Raw genomic sequence first — 24,501 nt, 5'->3', positions numbered from 1 at the left:
AGAAATTAAATATTATATCGTGATATACCTACTATGCTTTAATGGTGAATGAAAGCATCGTGAGGAAACCTGTATAGCTGAGAGTATTCTCAAAGGTGTATGAAGCCAGTCAATCCGCACTTGACCAGCGTGGTGGATAGTCAAACCATTTTCATTCAGAGAAAAGACTTGTGCTCAGTAGTGGACTGGCGATGTGTTGAAAATCATGTATGTACTTGTCACATGTTGGTAAGTAATGAAGATTGATGTGGAATGTCTTCATTTTAAAAATATTCTGTGACGTGTTTCATATCAAATGTTTATTGTATAGCAAAGTCTTGATACCTTTCTTTGATGTATGCATTTTATACAAGCTCCTATAGTGAATTGTTTCGTGGAATCGCTATGTGATTGTATCATCAACTCATCGCCGGCCCACTATTGAGCACAGGTCTCATCTTAGATTGAGAATGGTTTAGGCCATAGTCTGCCACGCTGTACTTGCCCAGTGCGGATTGGCAGACTTCACACACCTTTGAAAACATTGTGGATGACTCAAAATTTAAAAAACCCCGACACAAAAACTTCTATAACAAAACTAGAAAAAAGCTGATAACTTTCAAACGGCTGAACCGATTTTCATCGATTATAGCTAAGAACACTCTTGATCAAGCTACCTTTCAAACAAAAAAAACTAAACTAAAATCGGTTCATTCGTTTAGGAGCTACGATGCCACAGACAGATACACAGATATACATGTCAAACTTATAACACCCCTCTTTTTGGGTCGGGGGTTAATGTAAACAATATTATAATAGAACCCCTCAAGCTACCGTGCGTAACCGGATGGGTTGCTAGTCTTTTATAAATAAAGACAAAAAATAAAGTAACCAATCATAAGTTCATTAAATACTCACAGAGTTAACAAGTCTAATGTCTTGCCACTTCATAGATATGTACCACTGGCTTTTGCGATAAAACCGCTTTTGTAGGTTCCTGTGTGTGTATATATGTATACATAATATATCTAAATATACATCTATTATTTAAATGGCAACACTATGTCCGATGATAAAATGGTGATTCCCCGAAAGCATAAACAATAATATACATTTATGTCTTATCATCAAATATACAAGCATGCTACATGTGAGGGAACTCGGAAAGTTTTGAGACAAATAACAATTATTAGGTAATATTAAATTAGATACAATGTGATTGTTGATCAGTTCTAAATATTACTTTTTTTTACCCGCAAAAATTAAAATTATTGTCCTTTATCAAGTAGAAGTTCTTTATTATCCTGGGACAAAATTTTACCCCACTGTCTAGTTAGTGTTTTTCAATCTTGGTGCCAAATTGCGATGAAAGCTTAATTTTTTTCCATCAAATCATAAACGAGCCTATGTTTATCGAACTACCTCTCCACGGAAACAAGATAGTACGAAAAACATAGGATCGTTTGTGATCGGTCAGTCATTCAAATTGGTTAACGCCCACTGACTTTTTGTCTTTGTCATTAGTATAGGATTACGTAACAGAGAGAGAGAGAGAGAGAGAGATCCCTATATAAACTTCTCTTGGCTAGAGTGTAGTAGCAAAACTTTCTGGCTGGTCTATAATGTATAAGTAGGTGCATTTATTACAAAGTATTACCTTATCTTTGTCACGTAAGGGAAAAGGAAATCGCTTATTAATCTACAAATACAATATTAATAATAATATTTACGAACTGCGCACCCCGGTTTCACACGGGTTGCAACATGAAGCTATGAATCAGCTTAGCTTATGTTTTTGTGGGTTATAACATAGGTACCTATTCTAGGGACTAAATGGAATGTAGAAGTAGGCAAAACAGAAGTAAGTAGGTAGATGGCACTGTATAAAGACTATCCTTAGTTTGTGATAGATAGATAGACAGACACACAGGCAGACTGGCAGAAGGCAGATTGACACACTTTCGTAATTTTAACATTAGTATAATATGCATGCGATAATAGACACAATATACATTAAGCTGATTCCTAGTTCCATGTCCCTGATAATGTTGCTTTGATAAAATTAAAATAATAGGTATGCAAATTTATGTCAGTAGTGCGTTATGGTTCCACATGCAGTTCAGATGTCTTCATGTGAAATAATATTTTAATAATAAAAAAGATAAGAAAAAATAAGTCAACAGGTAAATTAGTGAAACCTTATAACGACAGGTAAGAAATCAAATAACGGCTTTTTAATTATACCTTTGTAAAGAATTTGTTGTTATTCTAATATTAAAAGTTAGCTCACATAGATTTTAGTCATAATCACTAAAAAATTGGTTGTATGTAAAGTCGGTTTACTGACGATAGTTGAACGTGACAACAAAGGTCGATTGTGCTTCTTTCTCGCTCGTTTCGCGCTCTCGCTTGCACTTCAAGCCTTACATGGAACGCCTCAGAGCGAGGTAACGCCGCATGAGTCATGTTTTTTCGTGCGTGCAGCCGGCTCTATCGAATTATATAAGACGTTGTCACGTCAAAAAATCGAAATCCACGCTAGCGATTATGTAGGCAAAAGTAAATAGTTAACAATATAATATGTATTACTAACTTTTATCAAATACTAGATTGTACCCGCGACTTCGTCCGCGTGGATTTAGGATTTTTTTAATCCAGTGGGAACTCTTAAATTTCCCGGGATAAAAATTGAATTACTGAATTTTCCAAACTTTTTTTAGCGGATTTTTTTTTATAATTCACTTGAAAATAGAAAAAATTGAACAACGCAATATCAGTAGGTATAGTATCAATATCAGCAAAGGCTTGATCGTTATAGTAATAATTATTATAATTTTTGTTTTAGGGTTCCGTACCTCAAACGGAAAAAGGAACCCTTATAGGATCACTTTGTCTGTCTGTCACTTACTACATTCTAAAACAAATTTTTATTTATTTTTACGCATAAAAGTTTTTGATTTGTCGTGCGAAATGTCGAAAAAAAGACGACTGTAGTACGGAACCCTCAGTGCGCGTGTCTGACTCGCATTTGGCCGATTTTAGGGTTCCATACCTCAAAATCAAAAACGGAACCCTTATAGGATCACTTTGTTGTCTGTCTGTCTGTCAAAAAACCTATAGGGTACTTCCCGTTGACCTAGAATCATGAAAGGTAGGTGGGTAGGTCTTATAGCACAAGTAAAGGAATAAATCTGAAAAACGCAAATTTGTGGTTACATCATTTAAAAAAAATTAAAATGTGTTTCAATTTTCAAAATAAGATAACTATTATACCAAGTGGGGTATCATATTATGAAAGGGCTTTACCTGTTCATCTTAAAACAGATTTTCATTTATTTTTATTTTTAATAGTTTTTGATTCATCGTGCAAAATGTCGGAAAAAAATACCCGAGCACGGAACCCTCAGTGCGCGAGTCTGACTCGCATTTGGCCGGTTTTTTTCAGATACCATGCTGCTGTTTTTGATTTTAGCAACGATTCTTGGCGTAGATGGACAATGCTCATTCGAACAACTACCAAGACTTAATGATATTTGTAGTGCCAAAATTTCTTGCCATGGAACAACACGCAGCTTGATGAATACCGTGAAGCAATGGGATTGTATAAAAACTGGCGGGCGGTTGCGGCATTATAATGAATATGGTGTTGATTATTATGAAGATGAAATAGGGACAGCTTATTACTTAAACGTAAATCTTAGAAATGTAAATATCGATATTTCCGAGGATCCATTAATTAATCTAATAGATGTAAGCACTAACGTTATAAATTTAAACATAGAAAGGGGCAATCTAGTATCACTACCAATTGTAGTAGATAGCTTAATCAAAATGACTGATCTTTCATTGACATACAACAAACTTGAAACTATAAACTTAAGAAAAGTGTCCGCCTTGGTTTCATTGGAGTACCTCAATGTATCTCATAATTGTATATCAACTATTGAAGAGGACTTTATCGAAATTCCTGAGCCTAGTTTGATTACTACTATTGACCTTAGCTATAATGAACTTGAATCACTATCAGATAACTGCTTCGCGAGGTTTACACGACTTAAATATTTGGACCTTTCATCTAATTTACTTAAACAATTAGATATACTGACATTTGAGGGAATAACACAGTTGGAGACACTGAAACTATCAAACAATAAGTTACCAGAAATTGGTCAACCCTTTGCAAGATTCAGGAAGTTAAAAGATTTGACTTTAGATTATAATCAACTGACATCTCTTAGTGAGTTAAATTTTAGGAATCTGATCAGTTTGGAAAAACTAAACCTAAGTTCAAATTGGATAAAGAACATTGAAGATCGGTCTCTAGCTACAAATGAAAATCTTAAACAATTAGATTTACGTCATAATAAAATCAATGTTATTCGTCAGACACTATTTTATAACAACATAAACATGAACACATTGTCAATTTCGTACAATGACATAGAACATATAGAAGGAGGTGCATTTAGAACAACTAAAATATCTAATTTTGATGTTCAAAGTAACCGTATTAGTGGATCTATTAATTATGATACATTTCTAGGCATGACTGTTGAAACCTTGGATTTGAGTAACGGGAAATTAACAGAATTAGGAGATAAAGCATTTAGCTCTTTGAGTTCCAATTTAAGATATTTGAATATGAGTAACAATTTAATTGAAAATATTACAGAAACAGCTTTCCAATCACTGCAAAACCTTGCGCAACTGGATTTGTCTTTTAATAATTTAATTGATATTGAGTTTAAAACAAATGATCTTATACAATTGACTGAATATTATCTACACAACAACAAAATAAAAAAGATTACTCCTAATATGTTCAGAAATATGACAAAATTGGTCAAGTTGGATTTATCGCAAAATAAAATTGTAGATATTGAATTCAATTCATTTATTGAACTTATAAACCTCAAGGAACTTCATGTTGGCAGTAACAATTTCGTTGATTCTTTAACAGCAAATACATTTCGAGGGTTATTTAGGGTAAAATACTTAGACTTAACCAATACGAGATTGTTTTCTTGTCTCAATGAATCTTTTTCTGGTATGGTTTCTCTGAATTTTCTAAACGTATCCCATGGTCAGTTAGAAACGATAGAGTATGACGCATTTAAAGCGACTGGGGCTATCAAAGTAATTGACTTATCATATAATATGTTACAAAATTTTAACGTTAATACTTCAAGCATTTCACATTTGTCAGAATTATATTTAAACCATAACAAATTAAACAATGTAACAAGTAAAACTTTTAAAAATCTACTTCTTTTAGAAAAACTAAATCTAGCTTCTAATAATATATTTTATATTGATGGTTTACAAACATTATCTCATTTACGTGATTTGAATTTATTTTTCAATTTGAATTTGCGTATTAAAAGCGATATTTTTAACAATTTTGTTTTATCAGAAGTTTCTTTAAGAAATGTAAAGCAACCATTTAATTTCAAAAATGCTGTGAATACTTCAATTACAACATTAATATTATCACATTGTGAAATTGAAGATATAAATTCTGTTTTTGTTTATAACATTAATAATATTCTTAAGTTAGACATTAGTTCAAATAAAATCAAAGCTCTGGATAAAGGTTCATTTCCAAATATGACTGCTCTTAATTGGCTCGACGTAAGTTTTAATATGATTTCTAGAATACAGCCAGGGACATTTCTATCCAATAATATGGTAAACACTTTGAATCTTTATGATAATAATTTGCAATCTCTACAATTTGGAGCACTTGATGGACTTAGAAACCTTCGTGTTCTTAATTTATCCAACAATGAAATACATACATTTGGTGTAAATCTGCTACATACTTCACCATATTTGGCTGAATTGTTTCTTGAAAATAATAATTTAGAAAGTTTTGACTTCAAAGAACTTTCTGAAATGAATGTTGCATTGTTAACTATTGGTGGTAACAGTATATCATGTGATGCTTTAGCAAATTGGAGGAAATTAAGCAGTGATACTAGTTTAAATGTTACTGCAGAGACGTTAGATTTTCATTCAGAAAATATATATGGGATACGTTGTAAAACAAGTTCTTTACGAGAAACAACTCAAAATGAAAGCACTAATGTAAATGTGACTAGCGAAGTGATTAAAATTAAAGAGACAGTCGGGCAGCTATACAGTTACTTAAAAATATCTCTTAATGAAACATTTTCAAAAATTATTACTGTTTTGGAAAATATTCCTGTAAATTTAGATAAGGTTTCAGCAAACTTGAACCACTCCCAATTGGTTTTTACTAAGCAATTAAAAGACTTGTTAAACCAGAATAAAACTTTATTGCCGCAGTTAGTAAATACAAGTGATAATGTAGCAAATGACATTAAATTGATGATATCATTGTTAGAAATAAACAATAATTTAACAAAACTAAGTAACATTCAAAAAGAATTGTTCCAGACGCCGATTTCTAGTAAAACTATCCAAACACAGGAAAAATTAAATTCAACGGCTACTGAGCCAAAATTATATGGGGCCCGACCATTTGAAGTTAAATTAGATGAAAGTTCATTAGCAGGTATAAAAGTATTGTTATATTTTATTGCTGTATGTTTAGCGAGTATAATTTTATTTTGTGTTGTAGCGTTATCGTTTAAATATTTGTACAGACAAAGGATACGTGTAAACCATTTGTTTGACAGTGGGCAATCAGTAAGGAATGGCATAGAAATGGAGTAAACAATAATACTAAATATCTAAAAGACTATAAAGCATGGGTTGAAATAAATTGTAACAATGTAAGATATTCATTGTAAATCTTTAAATTAAGATTGTTAATAAAGAAATTTGGGTAAAACTGTTTGATTAATTATTTATTTCTTCTTTACCTTTTTCTTCAACTAATAGCTGGATACCTATAGGTCTCTTGTATGGACTTCCACACGTTACGTAATTCTCACGCAGTTTTGCGCCGCCTGAATCCAGCGGCTCCCTGCAACTCGTTTGATGTCATCTGTCAAATTATAACGTTTCGTTTCTCTAGAGAAAAAAGGAACCTTTATAGGATCCCTTCGTTGTCTGTCTATATGTCTGTCGTGTCCGCCAAGAACCGTCAAGATCATAAAAATCTATACTTCTCGTTGACCTAGAATAATTTTTGACAGGTACTCGTAGCAATTTCTTATAGCACTGATATCCGTGAATTTGTGGTTACATCACAAAATGTGTTATTTCTTGTACGATGGTACAGATATACAGAACCCTTGATGTGTGGGTCCGACTCGCACGTGGAAGGTTTTTAAATAATGGAAAGTCTTCATTGTCGTCGCAAGAGTTGCTATTTATTTAAATGATTTTGTGGAGTGAACCTTCTGTACCTGTACTATTATGTATTCTCAGGCTTACATTAAAAAAAATCCCCCTACTCCGGTCGCCTTGTATGCGCTGTCCCTTAGACTGCATCATCGCTATTTACCATTAGTAGGAATAGTTAGATCGCAGTCGAGGGCTGACTTGTTATCGAATAGTAGAAAAAAACACATCACAAACAGACACAATAATGGAATTATTATATTATTAAGTACGAGGTTTGCCTGCAATTTCAGCCGCGGTATATATGTAATTTATAGAATAATATCTTTCTACTGGATAAAGTATGTTTCTAGTGATGAATGAAATAATTTTATTACAATCGGTTCATTTAGAGTTCATATAGATTATAAAAACAAACAACTTCATTCTAAAAACTTTGCTCTTTAGGTACAATATTAGTATACCTAGTCTAGCTAATCTCCGCAAGGTTGTCCGCCTGGATTTTGGTTTTTAAAAACCCCCGAAGAACTTTTTGATTTTTCAGGGTATTTCCATCTCCACGAAGAACCTAAGTTATTTCTATGCTATGTAAAGATCGGTTGAGTATTTAGTAAGCCGTGAAAAGGTAATAAACATACAGACAGAGTCACTTTCGTATCTGTTTAGGTATATAAAATTAAAAGTCCTGACTGACGGACTTATATAATATCAACGCACATCCTAAACCGCTGGTCCTAGAGACATGAAATTTGGAGGGTGAATTCTTTGAAGAGGAGGTACATATCCAATATGACAGGATTTTTCGAAATTCCACCCCTAAGTGGGTTAAATGGAAGTTTGAATGTAGTCCACGTGGACGAAGTCGCGAGCATTAGCTTGTTTATAATATTAGTATGGAAGTGTACTTTTAGCTTGGACCGCAACACGTCATCCTTGATAACACTGTTTTGATAAAATTAAAAAATAGGTACCTACTTACTCTTTCATTGAATACAATATCATGAATACACCATTACGTTTAGTACTGCGTTGCGTTACTGTCCTGCATACAATTCAGAAGACATCGAGCGATATTATATTAAAAACGAAGATTAGAAAATATGCGTGAATGAATAGGTAAATTCGTGAGTTTTTGAAACACCGGGCGAGTGTCGAATCATCTGGTAAGAAATTAGATTACTGCTTTGAATATTTATATAGGTTATAGATATTGTTGTTTATTGCAATTCTCTAGTCTACATTGGTCTAGTGGTTAGAATGTTAAGCTGCAGATGGTGAGGTCTGGCTTCGATGCCCGGGTCGGGCCAAAAATATTTAGTTACTGGATTTTTCTGTTAAGAAATTCTCAGTAGGTATACTAGGCTGGAGTTAGGAAGTTGGCAGTGTGTCACCCCCGTACTTTGGAGAGCATGTAAAGCCGTCGGTTCTGCGTCTGATTTCTCTCCGGCTGTGTCGGATTTCCGTCCGCTCGGGCTATGGAAGTGAAGAAACAGATTGCACCTGGATCTGTGCAAACAATCTCCCGCGCAGTTGTCTAATCTCTATTGGCTGCCGAGGCCAAAATTCGGTTGGGAGGACATTATTGCAACTCTCTAACACCTATTTAAAGTTGATTAATAGTCCATATTATCTATTATTATTTAGGTACCTATCTTATTACCTACTAACCTAAGTAGATCGTATATATAATATACAATAGTGCTTTTAATGCGTCTCTGATTGTATGTCTATTGAACGCTTTACACACGTATAAACTGCAGAATCAAATTGGGAATTTGCCATAGAAAGAAAGTTGTGTAGGTTTTTGAGGTGGATTTTTTAAAACCCCCATTGAAGTATATGAAGAAATAGAATGACTGACTACTGTAGTATCATTCTCACAAAGGCTTGATCTTTGATTTTGTGTTTTTTCAGATACCATGTTGCTGCTTAGTTTTTTGATTTTGGTAACGATTCTTGGAGTAGATGGACAATGCTCATTAGAACAACTACCAGAACATGTTTGTAGTGCCAAAATTTCTTGCAATGGGACAACAGGCAACATGATGAATATCGTGAAGGATTTGAAATGTAGAAAAACTGGCAGGCGGTATAACAGCTATTATAACCGATACGATAATGACTTACATAATAATTATAACTTATACGTAAATCTCAGAGATATAGATACCTTCACTTCGGAGGATCCTTTTATTGGAATGACTGATGTTAGCAATAACGTAATTAATTTAAACATTGAAAATGGCAATCGATTCTCAGTACCAATTATAGTAGGTAGCTTAGTCAAATTGACTGAATTTTCAATGACATACAACAAAGTTGAAGTTATAAACTTTAGAACAATAACAGCTGGTGGTTCAATGAAGTACTTAAATGTATCTCATAACTGTATATCGACTATTGAAGAAGACCTAGTAAAGAGTACTGTGCCTATTTTGATTACTACTATTGATCTTAGTTATAATGAACTCGAATCTCTATCAGATAACTGCTTCGCGAGATTTACAGAACTTCAATATTTGGACCTTTCATTTAATTTACTTAAGCAAATAGATATTCTTACATTTGAGGGAATAACGCAATTAGAGACTCTGCGATTCTCGAATAATAAATTATCAGAAATCGGCCAAGCCTTTGCAAGATTCAGAAACTTAAAAGAATTAAGTCTAGATCACAATCAACTATCATCTCTTACTGAATTAAACTTTAGGACCCTGGTCAGTTTGGAAAAACTAAACCTAAGTTCAAACTTGATAAAACATATTGAAGATCGATCTCTGTCTTCAAGTACGAATCTTAAACAGTTAGATTTAAGTCACAATAAAATCAATGTAATTCGTCGGACGTTATTTGGAAATAACACAAACTTGTACAAATTATCACTTTCATGTAATGACATAGAACATATAGAAGGAGGTGCATTCAGAACAACGAACATATCTTATTTTGATGTTCAAAATAATCATATTAGCGGATCTATTGATTATGATACATTCCTTGGAATTTCTGGTGAAAGCTTGGATTTGAGTAACGGGCAGTTAACAGTATTAGGCGATAAAGCTTTTAGCTCTCTAAGTTCCCATTTAAAGTATTTGAATATAAGTAACAATTCAATTGAAAATATTACAGAATCTGCTTTCCAATCATTACAAAAACTTTCAAAATTGGATTTGTCTTTCAATAACCTAATTGATATTGATTTTAATACAAGTGATCTTATAGAGTTAACTGAATATTATCTTCAGAGCAATAATATAAAAAAAATAACTCCTAATATGTTCAGAAATATGACAAGCTTGGTCAAATTGGACATGTCGCAAAATAAAATTGTAGATGTTGATTTAAATTCATTTACTGAGCTTATAAACCTTAATGCACTTGATATTAGTAGCAACAATTTTGTTAATTCTATAACAGCAAATCTATTTCGAGGGCTATACAAGGTAAAGTCTTTAGATTTATCCAATACAAGATTGATTTCTTGTCTCAATCAATCATTTTCTGGAATGATTTCTCTCAAATATCTAAACATATCCCATGGCCACTTAGAAACGATTGAGTATGACACGTTTAAAGCAACTGGGGCTATCAAAATTATTGATTTATCATACAATAATTTAGAAATTTTTCATGTTAATACTTCAAGCATCTTACAATTATCAGAATTATATCTAAACTATAACAAATTAAACAACGTTACAAGTAAAACTTTTCAAAATTTACTTCTTTTAGAAAAACTAAATTTAGCTTCTAATAACATCCTTTATATTGATTCTAGTGGCTTTCAAACTTTATCTCATTTACGGTATTTGAATTTATTTACTAATTTGAATTTACGTATTAAGAGCGATATTTTTAGCAATTTGATTTTATCAGAAGTTTCTTTAAGAAATATAAAGCAACCAATAAGTTTTAAAAATGCTTTGAATACTTCAATTACAACATTGATATTGTCACATTGTGAAGTTGAAGATATAAATTCTGTTTTTGTTTATAACATTAACAATATTCTTAAGTTAGATATTAGTTCAAATAAAATCAAAGCGTTGGACAAAGGCTCATTCCCAAATATGGCTGATCTTAATTGGCTCGATATAAGTTTTAATATAATTTCCAGTATACAGCCCGGAACCTTTTTATCCAATAAAATGATAAACACTTTGAATCTTTACGGTAATCATTTACAATCTCTACAATTTGGAGTACTAGATGGGCTTAAAAACCTTCGTGTTCTTAATTTATCCAATAATGAAATATATGCATTTGGTGTAAATTTGTTGCATACTACACCGCATTTGACTGATCTGTTTCTCGAAAATAATAATTTAGCAAGTATCAACTTTAAAGAACTTTCTAGAACAAAAGTTAGATTGTTAACTATTGGTGGTAACCGTATATCATGTGATACATTAGTAGATTGGAAGAAGTTGAACGCTGATAGTAATTTAAACGTTACTGCGGAGAATTTTGATTTTAATTCAGAAAATATTTATGGCATACGTTGTAAAACAAGTTCTTCACGGGAGAAATCTCTAAATGAAAGCACTAACATACATACAATAAGCGAAGTAACTGAAATTAAAGAAAAGGTCGGGCTGCTGTACAGTTATTTAAAAACAATAACTTTTAATGAAACGTTTTCAAAAGTTGCTGCTTTTTTGGAAAAAAATCTTGAAAATTCAGATAAGGTTTCGGCAAACTTGAGCCATTCCCAACTGGTTCTTACAGATCAATTAAAAGACTGGTTGAACCAGAGTAAAAATCTGTTGCCGCAGTTAGTAAGTAAAAGTGATAATTTAGCAAATGAAATTAAATTGATGTTATCATTAATGGAAATAAACAATAACTTAACAAAATTAAGTAACACTGACAAGGAATTATTACACACATTGGTTCTTAATCGGACTATTCAAGATGAAGAAAATTTGATAAATATTGTGCCGAAATTACATGACGCCAAACCACTTGAAGTAAAATTAGATAAAAGTCCAGAAGCAGATATAAAAGTGGTGTTATATTTTATAGCTGTATGTTTAGCGATTTTAGTTTTATTTCGTGCAGTAGCAATAACCTACAAATACTTGTATAGACATCCCTCTCACAGGATACGTAAAAACAATTTGTGCGATAGTGGACAATCAGTGAGGAATGATTTAGAAATGGAGTAAATAATAATAACTAGCTGACGCCCGCGACTTCATCCGCGTGGATTTAGGTTTTTCAAAATCCCGTGGGAACTCTTTGATTTTCCGGGATAAAAAGTAGCCTATGTGCTAATCCATGATACTATCTATCTCCATTCCGAATTTCAGCCAAAATCGTCCAGTGGTTTTTGTGTGAAGGAGTAACAAACATACACACACACACACACACACACACATACAAACTTTCGCTTTTATAATATTAATGTGATAAGTGTGATAATCAACAACTTAGTATGATAAGGATAGTAATAATTATAATAAGTATTACAGTTTATGTTGTACTTGTAAATAAAGTAAGACATTACAAAATTTGTATTATTGTAAAGTATTATTATAATATAATATTATATAGGTATTAAAGAAATTTTACTATCTGTCTGATTTTAATTATTCCATCGACGGCGTGTGTTTTCTGTAAAAAAATTGTGGTAAGTAGGTGATTCCAGCCAGCACAATACAAATAGTATTTTTTAAACGACTTCAAAAAAAGGAGGAGGTTCTCTATTCGACTGTATGTTTTTTTTACGCGATCACTTCGCCACATATGAACCGATTTTATTATATTATCATTTCGTTGTCTGTCTCTCGTGTCTGTCGATTTCGTTGAATTAAAACCTATAAGGTACCACCCATTTCCCGTTGACCTAGAATCATGAAATTTGGTAGATAGCAACTAGCACCACCGTTAAAATTGCCTATGTCCCTTGGAATTTTTAAAACTAAACTGAAAACATATCTTCTTTTGCAACAAAAAATTACAAATTAAAATTAATTATTATATTAAATATTTACTATTTGGATCAATCAGCACAGTATCGTTACAGCACTTAAGCCGCACTTTATAATTTATTAGATTATAATCTTAGATTGCATTCATTATTTTTCTTGCTTGTCTTTGTACCTTAATTTTTATATCGTTAGTCTTTTTGCTTTGTTTTTTTTTTTTTTTTTATTATATTATAATTATTTTATATTTAAATTAGGTAACTTGTAGTCCGTGACCTCACTCTTTAAGGCTCCCACTGAAAACCAGCGCTGCAGCTTGCTGCAGCATTATGCTGAGTGGGAGACCTATATTTGGTCACATGGGACATTTTAATTTTAGTATATGTTAACTTATAAGTATAATATTATTATGTAGATATTCATTCAATTAGTTTTAAGATATATTGTATTGTAATGTGATCAAATAAAAAAAGTTTTCTTTCTTTCTTTCTAGCAATGTCTGGCAGAAATAAACGAAAAATCCGAAAAACGTGAGTTTGTGGTTAGGTACATCACAAAAAAAAATTGTTTACGACCAACTAATATGCTTATTAAATCACATCATAGATGACGCTGTCTGTCATTACTTTGCAGTGTTGTACAGAAATTAGGATAAGGATAGGAAAAGGATTTAACAGGGCTCCCTCCGTCACTCGTTTCATACAATCGTAGTTCCAATTTCATTTGAATACTAAGCAACTGTACAATATTAATATCTGTATCTGTGGTGTTTTAGATTTTTCTAAAAATATGTAGTTTTAAAATTACAGGGGCTCAAAGATTTGTATGAAAATTTTTAAGACCGTGTAACTTTGAAACCGAATATTTTAACAGAAATCTGGAAAATCACGGACATAGATATTAGTTTCTATAATATGTCTGCATTTCATGGACTTTGGTTGCTTAGTAATCAAATGAAATTGGAATTACAATTGTATGAAACGAGTGACGGAGAGAGCCCTCTTAAAAGATTTTCAGGCCACTGCTCGATTTGGAAATACCTTCTTAACCCGTGTTGTTTGATGGAATCACATGTTGGTGGTATTTGCATCAGAGAAAAGTGCTTTCCAAATATTTTTGGTATGAGCGTGGATTGAGCACGATTAGTACTTATCGCTATTAAAACAATAATCGGACGGTCCTAATTAGTGTAAACAGATAAGTAAACTTGTTTAAACCTGGACCCTGGTCAAATATAGGGAATATAAAGAACAAAGAAGGAGTACTTACCTACCTACTATTCGTGTGAGTACATCTATATACTTACTTTATAATATAATATTAGAAATCACGTCCTGCATTGCCAGTCACTTAGAGTCGTGGGAACACCCTACCAGACACATTTGCAGTTTAAAAGTTTAAGGGTGTCTTGTATTATCTTAACAAGTGTAAATTAAAAATTTATAACACCCCCCGACAAGTGAAGGTTACAGTGGCTAGAAAAGAGCTGATAACTTTCAAACGGCTGACCCGATTTTCTTGGATTATAGCTAAGAACACTATCGATCAAGCCACCTTTCAAACAAAAACAAACTAAAAAATCGGTTCATTCGTTTAGGAGCTACGATGCCACAGACAGATACACACGTCAAACTTATAATACCCCTCTTTTTGGGTCGGGGGTTAAAAAACACACACAAAAAAATATATTCAGAGAGCACGCATGCTGGATACGATCTTAAAGAACCAATCGATGACAAGAACATTTCGCGGGCAAAATCTAGATATAAACATATTTCCAATAAATTTTTATTCCCTCAAAGCTGATGGGCTGTTAGATGGTCGTCCTGAGACATAATAAAAACACAAGAAGAAAGGGATATCGAAAAGCAACGGTGTCGTTAAATTCATTTTTATGGTGACCGTCAAATAAATGGTATATCTGTTGGATACAAGCAGACAGTGTTTTTATTTATTAGGAAAATGTACAGCTTCCCATCCTTAGACCACATTATCACTTTCCATCAGGTGTGATTGTGGTCATGCGCGTACCTATAGTGAATAAAAAAAAAAGCTCAGTTATATTCAAAAAAGCTAATACAAATAAGCTATTACATAAGCCAAGTTCCCACCGTTTAGTTAAAACAAAGAAAGCTTAAAAGAAAGTTTACTATGTGGTTAAGACTGCACGTATCATCAATTTTGTTGGTTAATCAACGTCATCCTAAGACCCCGTTAACATGGCATTAATACGACAGGTTTTTTGCTGGATAAAGGTCCAAACGCATTTGGGGACGCGGCAGTGCTTTGCTCCATACAAATCATAATAAATAAACTACTAGCTTGATGTCCACGACTTCGTTCGCGTGGATGTAGGTTTTTTAAATCCATACCTACTGCAGAACTACACCCACGCTGCGGCCGTGCATCGTTCATCGATCGAAATTATATGGATTTACACAGTTACTCTGCCTCCGCGCAGCAATGAATACACATTCTGTGATGGCTCTCCACCTATTACTGTTCACGAGGTATAGCCCGCTGACAGACAGACGGATGGACATCCCAGGATTAGTGATAGGGTCCCGTTGGTAACCTTTGGGTGCGGAAAGAAGAGCTTGCTTACCAAGATGGACGCTCCTGAAAATAAATTTTCTTTGGGAGGGTCATGGCAAAGAGATAAATAAATATACGAAAAATTCCGTTTCTCAACATGATACATAGTAATGTAATAAAGTATTTCGCTCTTTACCAGTGCTTCTTAAACTCCCTATGGGGTTAGACTCCGAGCTAAGTGAGAAAGATTGCTTTGCACAACGGCTATGCCTCGTTTACATCGCTACTATTTATGAGGGCTAGGTTGAACTGCACTTGCCTAGAAAATGCGTATTCACTATTGTCTTGAATTTGTTAGCATTTCTCTTAGCAAAAAACGTGCTTAGGTACTTGAAGCGAAAGTGTATATTTTACTCAAGATTTATTTCAAAGTAGGGATGAAAACATAAAATGTCAACAAGTTTATTGGCGTACCTAAATGAAATTGTTTTTTTAAGTAGAAATAATAATAGCAAATAAAAGCAGCAATAGCTGGAACAAGTGATATATCAAAATACGACCAGTCATCAATCAACCATCTCTAGATTAGGAGTTTTAGCTGACATACCTTGCCGCCTTGAACAGCGTCCTGTAATAAATTTTAAACTTGATTTTTCTGTACAGTTTAAAGTTTGTCTTCGTTTGCGGTAGATTCGTAGATTAGTCACATCTTCGACAAGAACAGACGCAAATTGACAGTTTTTAATTTAATTCAGAACTGTCAAACCACGTGACTTTCGGCACGACCGAATTTTTTAAAGTAGCGTGCACTAAAATTTAGTATATTTAAAATTCGAATTCATGTTCCGTCCTTTGTCAGCAATGTTAAAGAGAAAGAGATGGAGATACTCTAAATTTAGTTAAGAGAAAAAGAAAAGAATCGACGCAAATATTGTTGTTTCCAGTATCTTAGAAAAAAAAATCTATTAAAAGTATGCTCCTGAAAAAAGCATATTACACAATCGAAGATTATGTAAATGTCAAAAAAGCATTGACTCGCTCCAGCAATGTGCGGGGCTGCAATTGCTTGTATAGTTCAATTTACAATAATATGCCATATTATTGTAAATTGAACAGTTAATATGCCATATTATTGTAAATTGAACAGTTAATATGCCATATTATTGTAAATTGAACAGTTGAAAAGAACAACCGCCGAGTTTCTTGCTAGTTCTTCTCGGTCGGAACGGCATTCCGAACCAGTGGTAGATTATTTTGTCGATTCAGAAACACTTGTCAAAAGTTTATTTGAATAAAAATCGATTCTACTCTATTCTATTCCTAGCCAGTTTTAACAGCAGCGTCCAAACGAAGCACGGTCCGAGCAGCAATGTAAAAGGCTTCTCTGATACAATATTAATCTCGCCGGACCCGGCTATTACATGAGAAATTAATTTATATTCTACACGTTATCTCGCTATTTCATTATAAGAATGGAGAGAGCGATCCTTTAAATTTTAAAGTGGCTCTTATATTTTTGCTTTTCTCATAATTTTGTTTTATTACCCAGTATATTTAACTTCCCAAAATTCTTCAGTGCTTGAAAAACAAAGTCTTCCAAAAGATTGTGTTGCCAGTTATGACATTTATGGATCTGAAACATGGTATAGTGATAAGGTCACCCTTTGTTTTTAAGTCTATCCTGTATTTTTAACCCCCGACCCAAAAAGAGAGGTGTTATAAGTTTGACGTGTGTATCTGTGTATCTGTCTGTGGCATCGTAGCTCCTAAACTAATGAACCGATTTTAATATAGTTTTTTTGTTTCAAAGGTGGCTTGATTGAGAGTGTTCTTAGCTATGATCCAAGAAAATCGGTTCAGCCGTTTGAAAGTTATCAGCTCTTTTCTAGTTACTGTAACCTTCACTTGTCGTGGGTGTTATAAATTTTTAATTTACACTGGTGGATCCAAGACATGGTATAGTGATAAGGTCGCCCTTTGTTTTTAAGTCTATCCTGTATTTTATTCTTTGTCATATTATTAAGCATTAAAGATGTTTAAATAAAAAAAAAATTGGTCACCAACTATGGACCTAATAAGACAGTTCAGAGTCATTTAGTGGGTGATGTAGAGCGCTATGCTTGGAGTTTCTCTACGTGAACAAATCAGAAATGAGGAGTTCCGTAGGAGAACCAGAGTAACCGACATTGTTAAACGGGCAAGCTATCACTATACCGAATTTCGTCAGAATCGGTTGAATGAATGGGCCATGAAAGCTAGCAGATAGACAGAAAGGCAGACAGACACACTTTCGCATTATTAAATAACTAGCTGATATCCGCGACTTCGTTCGCGTGAATGTAGGTTTTTTAAAATTCCCGTGGGAACTCTTTAATTTTCCGGGATAAAAAATAGCCTATGTGCTAATCCAGGGTATAATCTATCTCCATTCTAAATTTCAGCCCAATCCGTCAAGTAGTTTTTGCGTGAAGGAGTAACAAACATACACACACACACACACACACACATACAAACTTTCTCCTTTATAATTTTAGTGTGATTGTTCAATTGCCACCTTTTATCTTATTAAATTAATAGTTTATATAGCAAACTAAAGAGCGATCTATCCTATATAATACTAATACTCGTATATACAGTTCAAAGAGCGTTTATAATATAAATACTGTCGTAAAGGTAAAACGTTGCATAGAGTGGTCGCTAATTGGTGACATTCACTGAGGTTGTTTGAGGGATAAGCTGCGTCTGCTTTATGCTACGAGCTATATGTATCTGTACTGGGGACGAGAGGATTACCAAGCTATTTGCAAGCAGGCGTTTTATGTGTCTTTTGTGTATTATAACTATACTTAGGTATTTGTGTGGGTATGTGTATCAGGCAGATAATAATTTATGTTGATACTGAAATGTGTTAATCTAATGTTACCTATCGATAGTATCATAATCATCATCATCAGCCTGTGGACGTCCACTGCTGGACATAGGCCTTCCCTAAAGAGCGCCACCTCCTCAGCCTTCCTCATCCAGCCACTTCCCGCCAGCCGCTTGATATCATCGGTCCATCGTGCTGGAGGGCGTCCCACACTACGTTTGCTTAAACACGGTCTCCACTCAAGGACTTTCCGGCTCCAACGGCCATCGCCTCTACGACACGCATGGCCTGCCCACTGCCACTTCAGCTTGCTAATAGTTTGGGCTATGTCAGTGACCTTGGTTCTCCTGCGGATCTCCTCATTTCGGATCTTATCCCTCAAGGAAACTCCTTCTTCCTTCCTTCAAGGAAATCGATAGTATGAATAGGGCAAAACAAGCAATACTATTGATGAAGGCAATACAGGTAGAACTATCGACAAAATTTACTTTCATCAATATAATAGCTTCGATACTTTCGATAGATTGCAGTTAAAAAAAGTCAAAAGTCAAAATCATTTATTCAAAGTAGGTACAATTGTACTCCTTTTGATGGTCGAAATTGTTAAACTTGTACGATATAGTGGTGATAATTAATTACGTTACTTAAAACTAAAGCTACGAGGGTTCCAAACGCGCCCAAGTTTGAGTTACTATCGGTTTTGCCTTTTCTATCTTTAGACTATCGATAGACTATTGATATTGGACTATTGGTAGGCAACTCTACATTAATTATGAAACTTTACAGGAATTATGAACGTTGTGAATGTCAATTACAAATTTGCAGATGGCCACTACTTTTCAGTATTCAAAATGATTAACAAAGCAAGAAATCCGGATGCTTTAGATTGTTTAAAATGATAATTTTCATATTTTTTAAGCAACTACCTACATATTTTAAGAATATATTTCTTCGTAGCTTCGATTGCGGTAAATTTTACGCATGAAAATGTTATTTTCTAGGTGTAAAGGCCACAGAGTAAATAAATAAACATTTTTTCACTCAAATTAACTGTTGCGCTCAGAAATCTCAAGGGGTACATTAACGTTCAATTTTCTACGCTAAGAAAAAACTGCCCAATTAAATGTTGTTTAGGGAAACTCTAGGCGTTAAAAAAACGTTAATTTTCACTCGGTGTTAATTTAGAGAAAGCTTTGGACGCTTTTAATTTCAATTTACGTGAAAAGGTAATGTTTTTAAAAGTCATTGCAAGAGAGACAAGTGTAAATTAAAAATTTATAACACCCCCGACAAGTGAAGGTTACCTAGAAAAGACCGAAAAGACCTGATAACTTTCAAACGGCTGAACTGATTTTCTTGGACTATTCCGTGCCTACTATAAGTAAGTGTATCTGAGTTTTCCAAAACATCATTTTCAAATAAATAATTATGTATTTAGGCAACATCCATCTTGACAGCTTGACATTTGTCAGTTGACATAATATTATGAACCTAACGGTTATCTAACCTTCTTTTCTACAAGAAAACTAGAAAAGAGCTGATAACTCTTAAACGGCTGAACCAATTTTTTTGGATTATAGCTAAGAACACTCTCGATCAAGCCACCTTTCAAACAAAAAAAAGTAAATTAAAATCGGTTCATTCGTTTAGGCGCTACGATGCCACAGACAGATACACAGATACACAGATACACAGATACACAGACACACAGATACACAGATACACACGTCAAACTTATAACACTCCTCTTTTTGGGTCGGGGGTTAAAAATAGATAGGTATATCGAAGTGCAAAATATTTTTATTTATTTAACTACCTTCATTTATTCACTATATTCGTGTATACATTTTTTACAGACTAGCGCTTGGCTGAAATCAGACCTTCTAGCAAGTAATGATGCAGCCTAAGTTTAAGCATTAGTTTTTAGAATATGTCTGCAAAATTTCATTGACTTCAGTTGCTTAATATTCAAATGAAATTGGAACTACGATTGTATGGAGTAAGTGACGGAGAGAGCCCTGTTAAAGCTAGCCTTTATCTAATTACTGTAAGTGCAACAAATCATGCCCGCGTAGAATAGTAACAAAAATACTGTATCTCCGTGTTGGACAGCCGATCTTTGCGTAAAAACTGAGCCAGTTCTTCTGCACCAGATGACACCAGTAGCTCGATTTCGTAAAACCTGCATCAATCATTACTACCGTTTTCTTACCTAACGAAGTTTTTCGTATAGATAGGAATTTTTAATTTAAGGCCGTTTCACACCAATTGCGTACACGTGACACGTGTGTAGTGACACGTGTAAGCACACCGGGTTACGCATACGTCCACGTTTTATGCAAGCGGTGTGCCATGTTTCATACATTACAACGCAATGGTATGCGCTACGTCTACGCTTACGCAGCCTGTGTGAACGAGCTATTAGGATAAGCGACACTTCGCTAACACCAAAGCAAATATTTGGCGGACGTCCAGTTTTAAATGTCTTTTAAATGTAGAATTCCTTATTTACTTGTTTGTAACCCGTCCAGTTAGGGAATATCGAATTGCTAAGGAAAAACAAAATGGCGGAAGTTAACTCTTTTTTCACTAATACCTATCATCATCACCATTATTAACCGACTAGAAGATACCCGCGACTTCGCCCGCGTTGATTTAGGTTTTTCGACATCCCGTGGGAACTCTTTGATTTTCCGGAATAAAAAGTAGCCTATGTGCTAATCCAGGATATTATCTATCTCCATTCCGAATTTCACTCAGCGGGCGATGGGGAGAGATAGCATGGAGTTTACTATTCGTGATTAACGCGGCGGTCTCCGTTTTCGTCGATACTAAAGTTTACTAAAATGGAATTAAGTTAGGAACGCATGGATCGAAAAATTTGAAATTAATATATAATATTTTTCATTATATCCCCTTGGATTTGGTCCGATTAAAACATGATTGGACAAACTTTCCTCGATAGAAAAAAAATCAGAAGTTTGGTCTAAAACCTTAGACTTTTGGGTTTTTCTCTTTAATGACAAAGCTCTTAAAGACGTAACTTTCACCATAGGTGTAAAACAATCAAATAAATAATTCGGTCCGATCATTTCACAGTAAGTGCTATATTTCAAATTATATTCTAAATTACTTGATTTCACGCTTCCTCGCTTATTCTCTTCAAATCGCGTACAGAGCGAGTACAAAGAATTTTCGACCCTATTGTTGAGTCTTATGGGCCGTAATTACGTTATCTTGTCAGTCATACCCGTCGCCTCAGCGCGGCAGGACCTGTTTCGGGTTTCATAAGCATTTTGTCATACTGTAATTGTACAGAATGCCATAGAGTAGTAAATTCAGTACTATGTTATAAAGTATTTTTATTTAGGATTTTTCTAGATTTTAAGATAAGTTTATATTGTGCATTTATTACATTAAAAAAGTAATTATTTTAAAAAGAATGCAGTAAACAGTACATTGCAGTGTAGTGAAGCTAATATTAGGTCATTATAGACCAGGACTTATAATTTGAAAATAAAAATTAATTAATCTGAGTGCTCTATCCCGGTAGTTCAAAGATCAAAAACCAAACTTGTAAAATGCATAAGTATTAGAAGATAAGATGGAAAAAAAACTTTATTGATATCAATTTAAAGGTTTTTAGGGGAAAGTACTAATTATTATGAAAATAGGATGAGAGGAGACCGCGTATAAGCAAGCGTAGTGTAGGACGTCCTCCAGCACGATGGACTGATGATATAAAGCGGCGGAATCTTTAGGGAAGGCCCATGTCCAACAGTGGACATCCACGGGCTCATAATGATGATGATGATGATCATGATTATTATGAAAATGACATCCACTTTCAAGTCCGAGATGTTTATCCAAGGTGTTATAATTTTTAGTTTCTTCACTTGCTATGCAATGATATCATTTATTAGGGTTCCGTACCTCAAAAAGAAAAGCGGAACGCTTATAGGATCAATTTGCTGTCTGTTTGTCTGTCTATCTAACTGTATGTCTGTCTATCTGTCCGCCTGTTAATCTGTTTTGTCCGTGTGTGTTGTGTCTGTCAGGAAAACCTATAGGGTACTTCCCGTTGACCTAGAATCATGAAATTTGGCAAAAACCATGAATTTATGGGTTCATTAAAAAACAATGTGTTTCAATTTTCAAAGTAAGATAACTATACCAAGTGGGGTATCATATAAAAGGGTTTTACCTGAACATTCTAAAACTGATTTTAATTTATTTTTAAGCATAATAGTTTTTGATTTATCTTGCAAAATGTCGGAAAAATACCTGAGTACGGATACGGAAACTTGGTGCGCGAGTCTGACTCGCACTTGGCTGGTTTTTTTATGTATATACGTCACTAAGTAGTCAATAATAAGTTTGACTAAAAATTGCAGTGTCATAAATGTTTTATAGATCAAAAAAATAATCATACTATTATATATTCCTTCAACTTAGACCTTATTGTCACAGCTTAAAAGTTGAAAATGTGCAAAACAAAATTTCATACGTACTTAATACTTTTTCTCATAAAACTAGTTCAATTTACAAGAAATGAAAGATCCTATTGTGTTTGCCTTTGTCAATACAAAGGATCTTTGTGGCTTTTGTGTTCTCACTCACGTATACTAACATTAAAATATTGATGTTAAAATATTCGTTGTAAAACTTACCTTATGCAGTTATTCTTAAAGTATACATTAAATTGTTATTAGGACGAGAGTTGCTTCGTTTTGGAATGCCAAATCAGTGTATCAATTTTTCTTGTTTTGAATCGAAAGGTAAGAACAGTAATAAAATGTAACTACTGAAATCGTTTGTTCGTAGCTTTTATAGGTTCGTGAGAAGTAGTATTGTTGTATGATAATTTGGTCAATTTACAGATCAAATTTCTCAAAATCCTGTCTTAGTGCGGGTCTACGTTATATAGAGAACCAACTGCACCTTTTCAAACTTCAAAATCCCATCAGGACCAGTCCTGGCACAATTGTTAGTTAGTGGTAGTACCTTTTCACCCCCACTTTTTTTCATATTACATCCGTTAGGTCAATTTTTTCGTATAAAATGTAGCCTATGTTACCCGGATTTACACCTCATTCATCAAAATCAGCCCAGTAGTTTCGGCGCTACGGTGGAACACACAGAATCTGGATACAAACACACACACATACATATACAGACTGCTAAAATCATAACTCTTCCTTTAGGCTTTGCCGCAATGGGGTAAAAAAACAGGCTGAATTGAGAACCACCTTCTTTTTGGAAGTTGGTTAAAATTTAAAAAAGGAGCAAGCAACAGACCATTTAGACTATTTACTTTTCCAGACGTTTTAGATACTATCTCATTCAGCGTTTATGTCATCCAACTATGTAATTTGACGTCTGGCTAATGAGGTGTTCTAATCATACAGACTATTCACAATTCCAGACGTTTTGCTACTTGTGCATTCTGTTTTTATGGCGTACAGCTAAGTTGACTCTCTGCTGACTGGGTAATCTGCTTTGATGTCATCTAGCTGAATTGTCTATTGGCTTACTAGGCACTTTGCTTTCATGTCAGTCAACGTAAAATTGTCTTTTAGCGAAAAGGTCAGAAAAAGAGCTCAGCTTCTGAATTAGAGAAAATAATTACTACAAATTTAAAATTTGAATCAATGGCCCGAATCTGAATATAACAAAAAAGCTATAAAATATTTTAATCTCTGTCTTGACTTTGTTCAGTATCATATAAAAACATTTCTCCAGCGCTTTGACTTTGAACCTTAACGTAAACAGTTAAGTTAGCGTATTGAATGTGTACATACCTACTTATGCTCTTTTGGAATATTTCACCTAATTAGTTAACTTTTATGGCTATTAGCTCCGAGCGAGCCGGTTTGACTGTAACCATATTGAATAAACAAAAACAAGGATTATAAA

At 33.9% G+C, this 24,501-nt stretch overlaps 2 protein-coding genes across 6 annotated transcripts; both read left to right on the top strand.

Moving 5' to 3' along the window:
- Positions 1 to 1,998: 1,998 nt before the first annotated feature.
- LOC123875561 (protein artichoke-like) lies at positions 1,999 to 24,501 on the top strand. 4 transcript variants are annotated; one of them, XM_045921449.1, is made up of 5 exons: positions 2,117 to 2,188; positions 5,776 to 5,782; positions 9,166 to 12,428; positions 22,550 to 22,556; positions 24,490 to 24,501. In XM_045921449.1, the coding sequence occupies exon 3, from the start codon at positions 9,171 to 9,173 to the stop codon at positions 12,417 to 12,419; it is 3,249 nt and encodes a 1,082-aa protein (XP_045777405.1). In that variant the 5' UTR covers positions 2,117 to 2,188; positions 5,776 to 5,782; positions 9,166 to 9,170; the 3' UTR covers positions 12,420 to 12,428; positions 22,550 to 22,556; positions 24,490 to 24,501. The 4 variants fall into 4 exon arrangements, with proteins under 4 accessions (XP_045777407.1, XP_045777405.1, XP_045777404.1 ...); XM_045921448.1 differs by lacking the exons at positions 22,550 to 22,556; positions 24,490 to 24,501 and having other exon boundaries at positions 9,166 to 12,837; XM_045921451.1 differs by lacking the exons at positions 5,776 to 5,782; positions 22,550 to 22,556; positions 24,490 to 24,501 and having other exon boundaries at positions 1,999 to 2,162; positions 9,166 to 12,837.
- On the top strand, positions 2,052 to 6,796 carry LOC123875560 (probable leucine-rich repeat receptor-like protein kinase At1g35710). Of its 2 annotated transcripts, none has more exons than XM_045921447.1 (2): positions 2,052 to 2,190; positions 3,452 to 6,796. In XM_045921447.1, the coding sequence occupies exon 2, from the start codon at positions 3,556 to 3,558 to the stop codon at positions 6,676 to 6,678; it is 3,123 nt and encodes a 1,040-aa protein (XP_045777403.1). In that variant the 5' UTR covers positions 2,052 to 2,190; positions 3,452 to 3,555; the 3' UTR covers positions 6,679 to 6,796. The 2 variants fall into 2 exon arrangements, with proteins under 2 accessions (XP_045777403.1, XP_045777402.1); XM_045921446.1 differs by having other exon boundaries at positions 2,078 to 2,190; positions 3,425 to 6,796.

Source organism: Maniola jurtina, chromosome 20 (genome assembly GCF_905333055.1).
Source record: "Maniola jurtina chromosome 20, ilManJurt1.1, whole genome shotgun sequence".
Taxonomy (NCBI): domain Eukaryota; kingdom Metazoa; phylum Arthropoda; class Insecta; order Lepidoptera; family Nymphalidae; genus Maniola; species Maniola jurtina.
The sequence above is the reverse complement of the archived record's forward strand: the minus strand, read 5'-3'. Positions and strand labels throughout refer to the sequence as shown.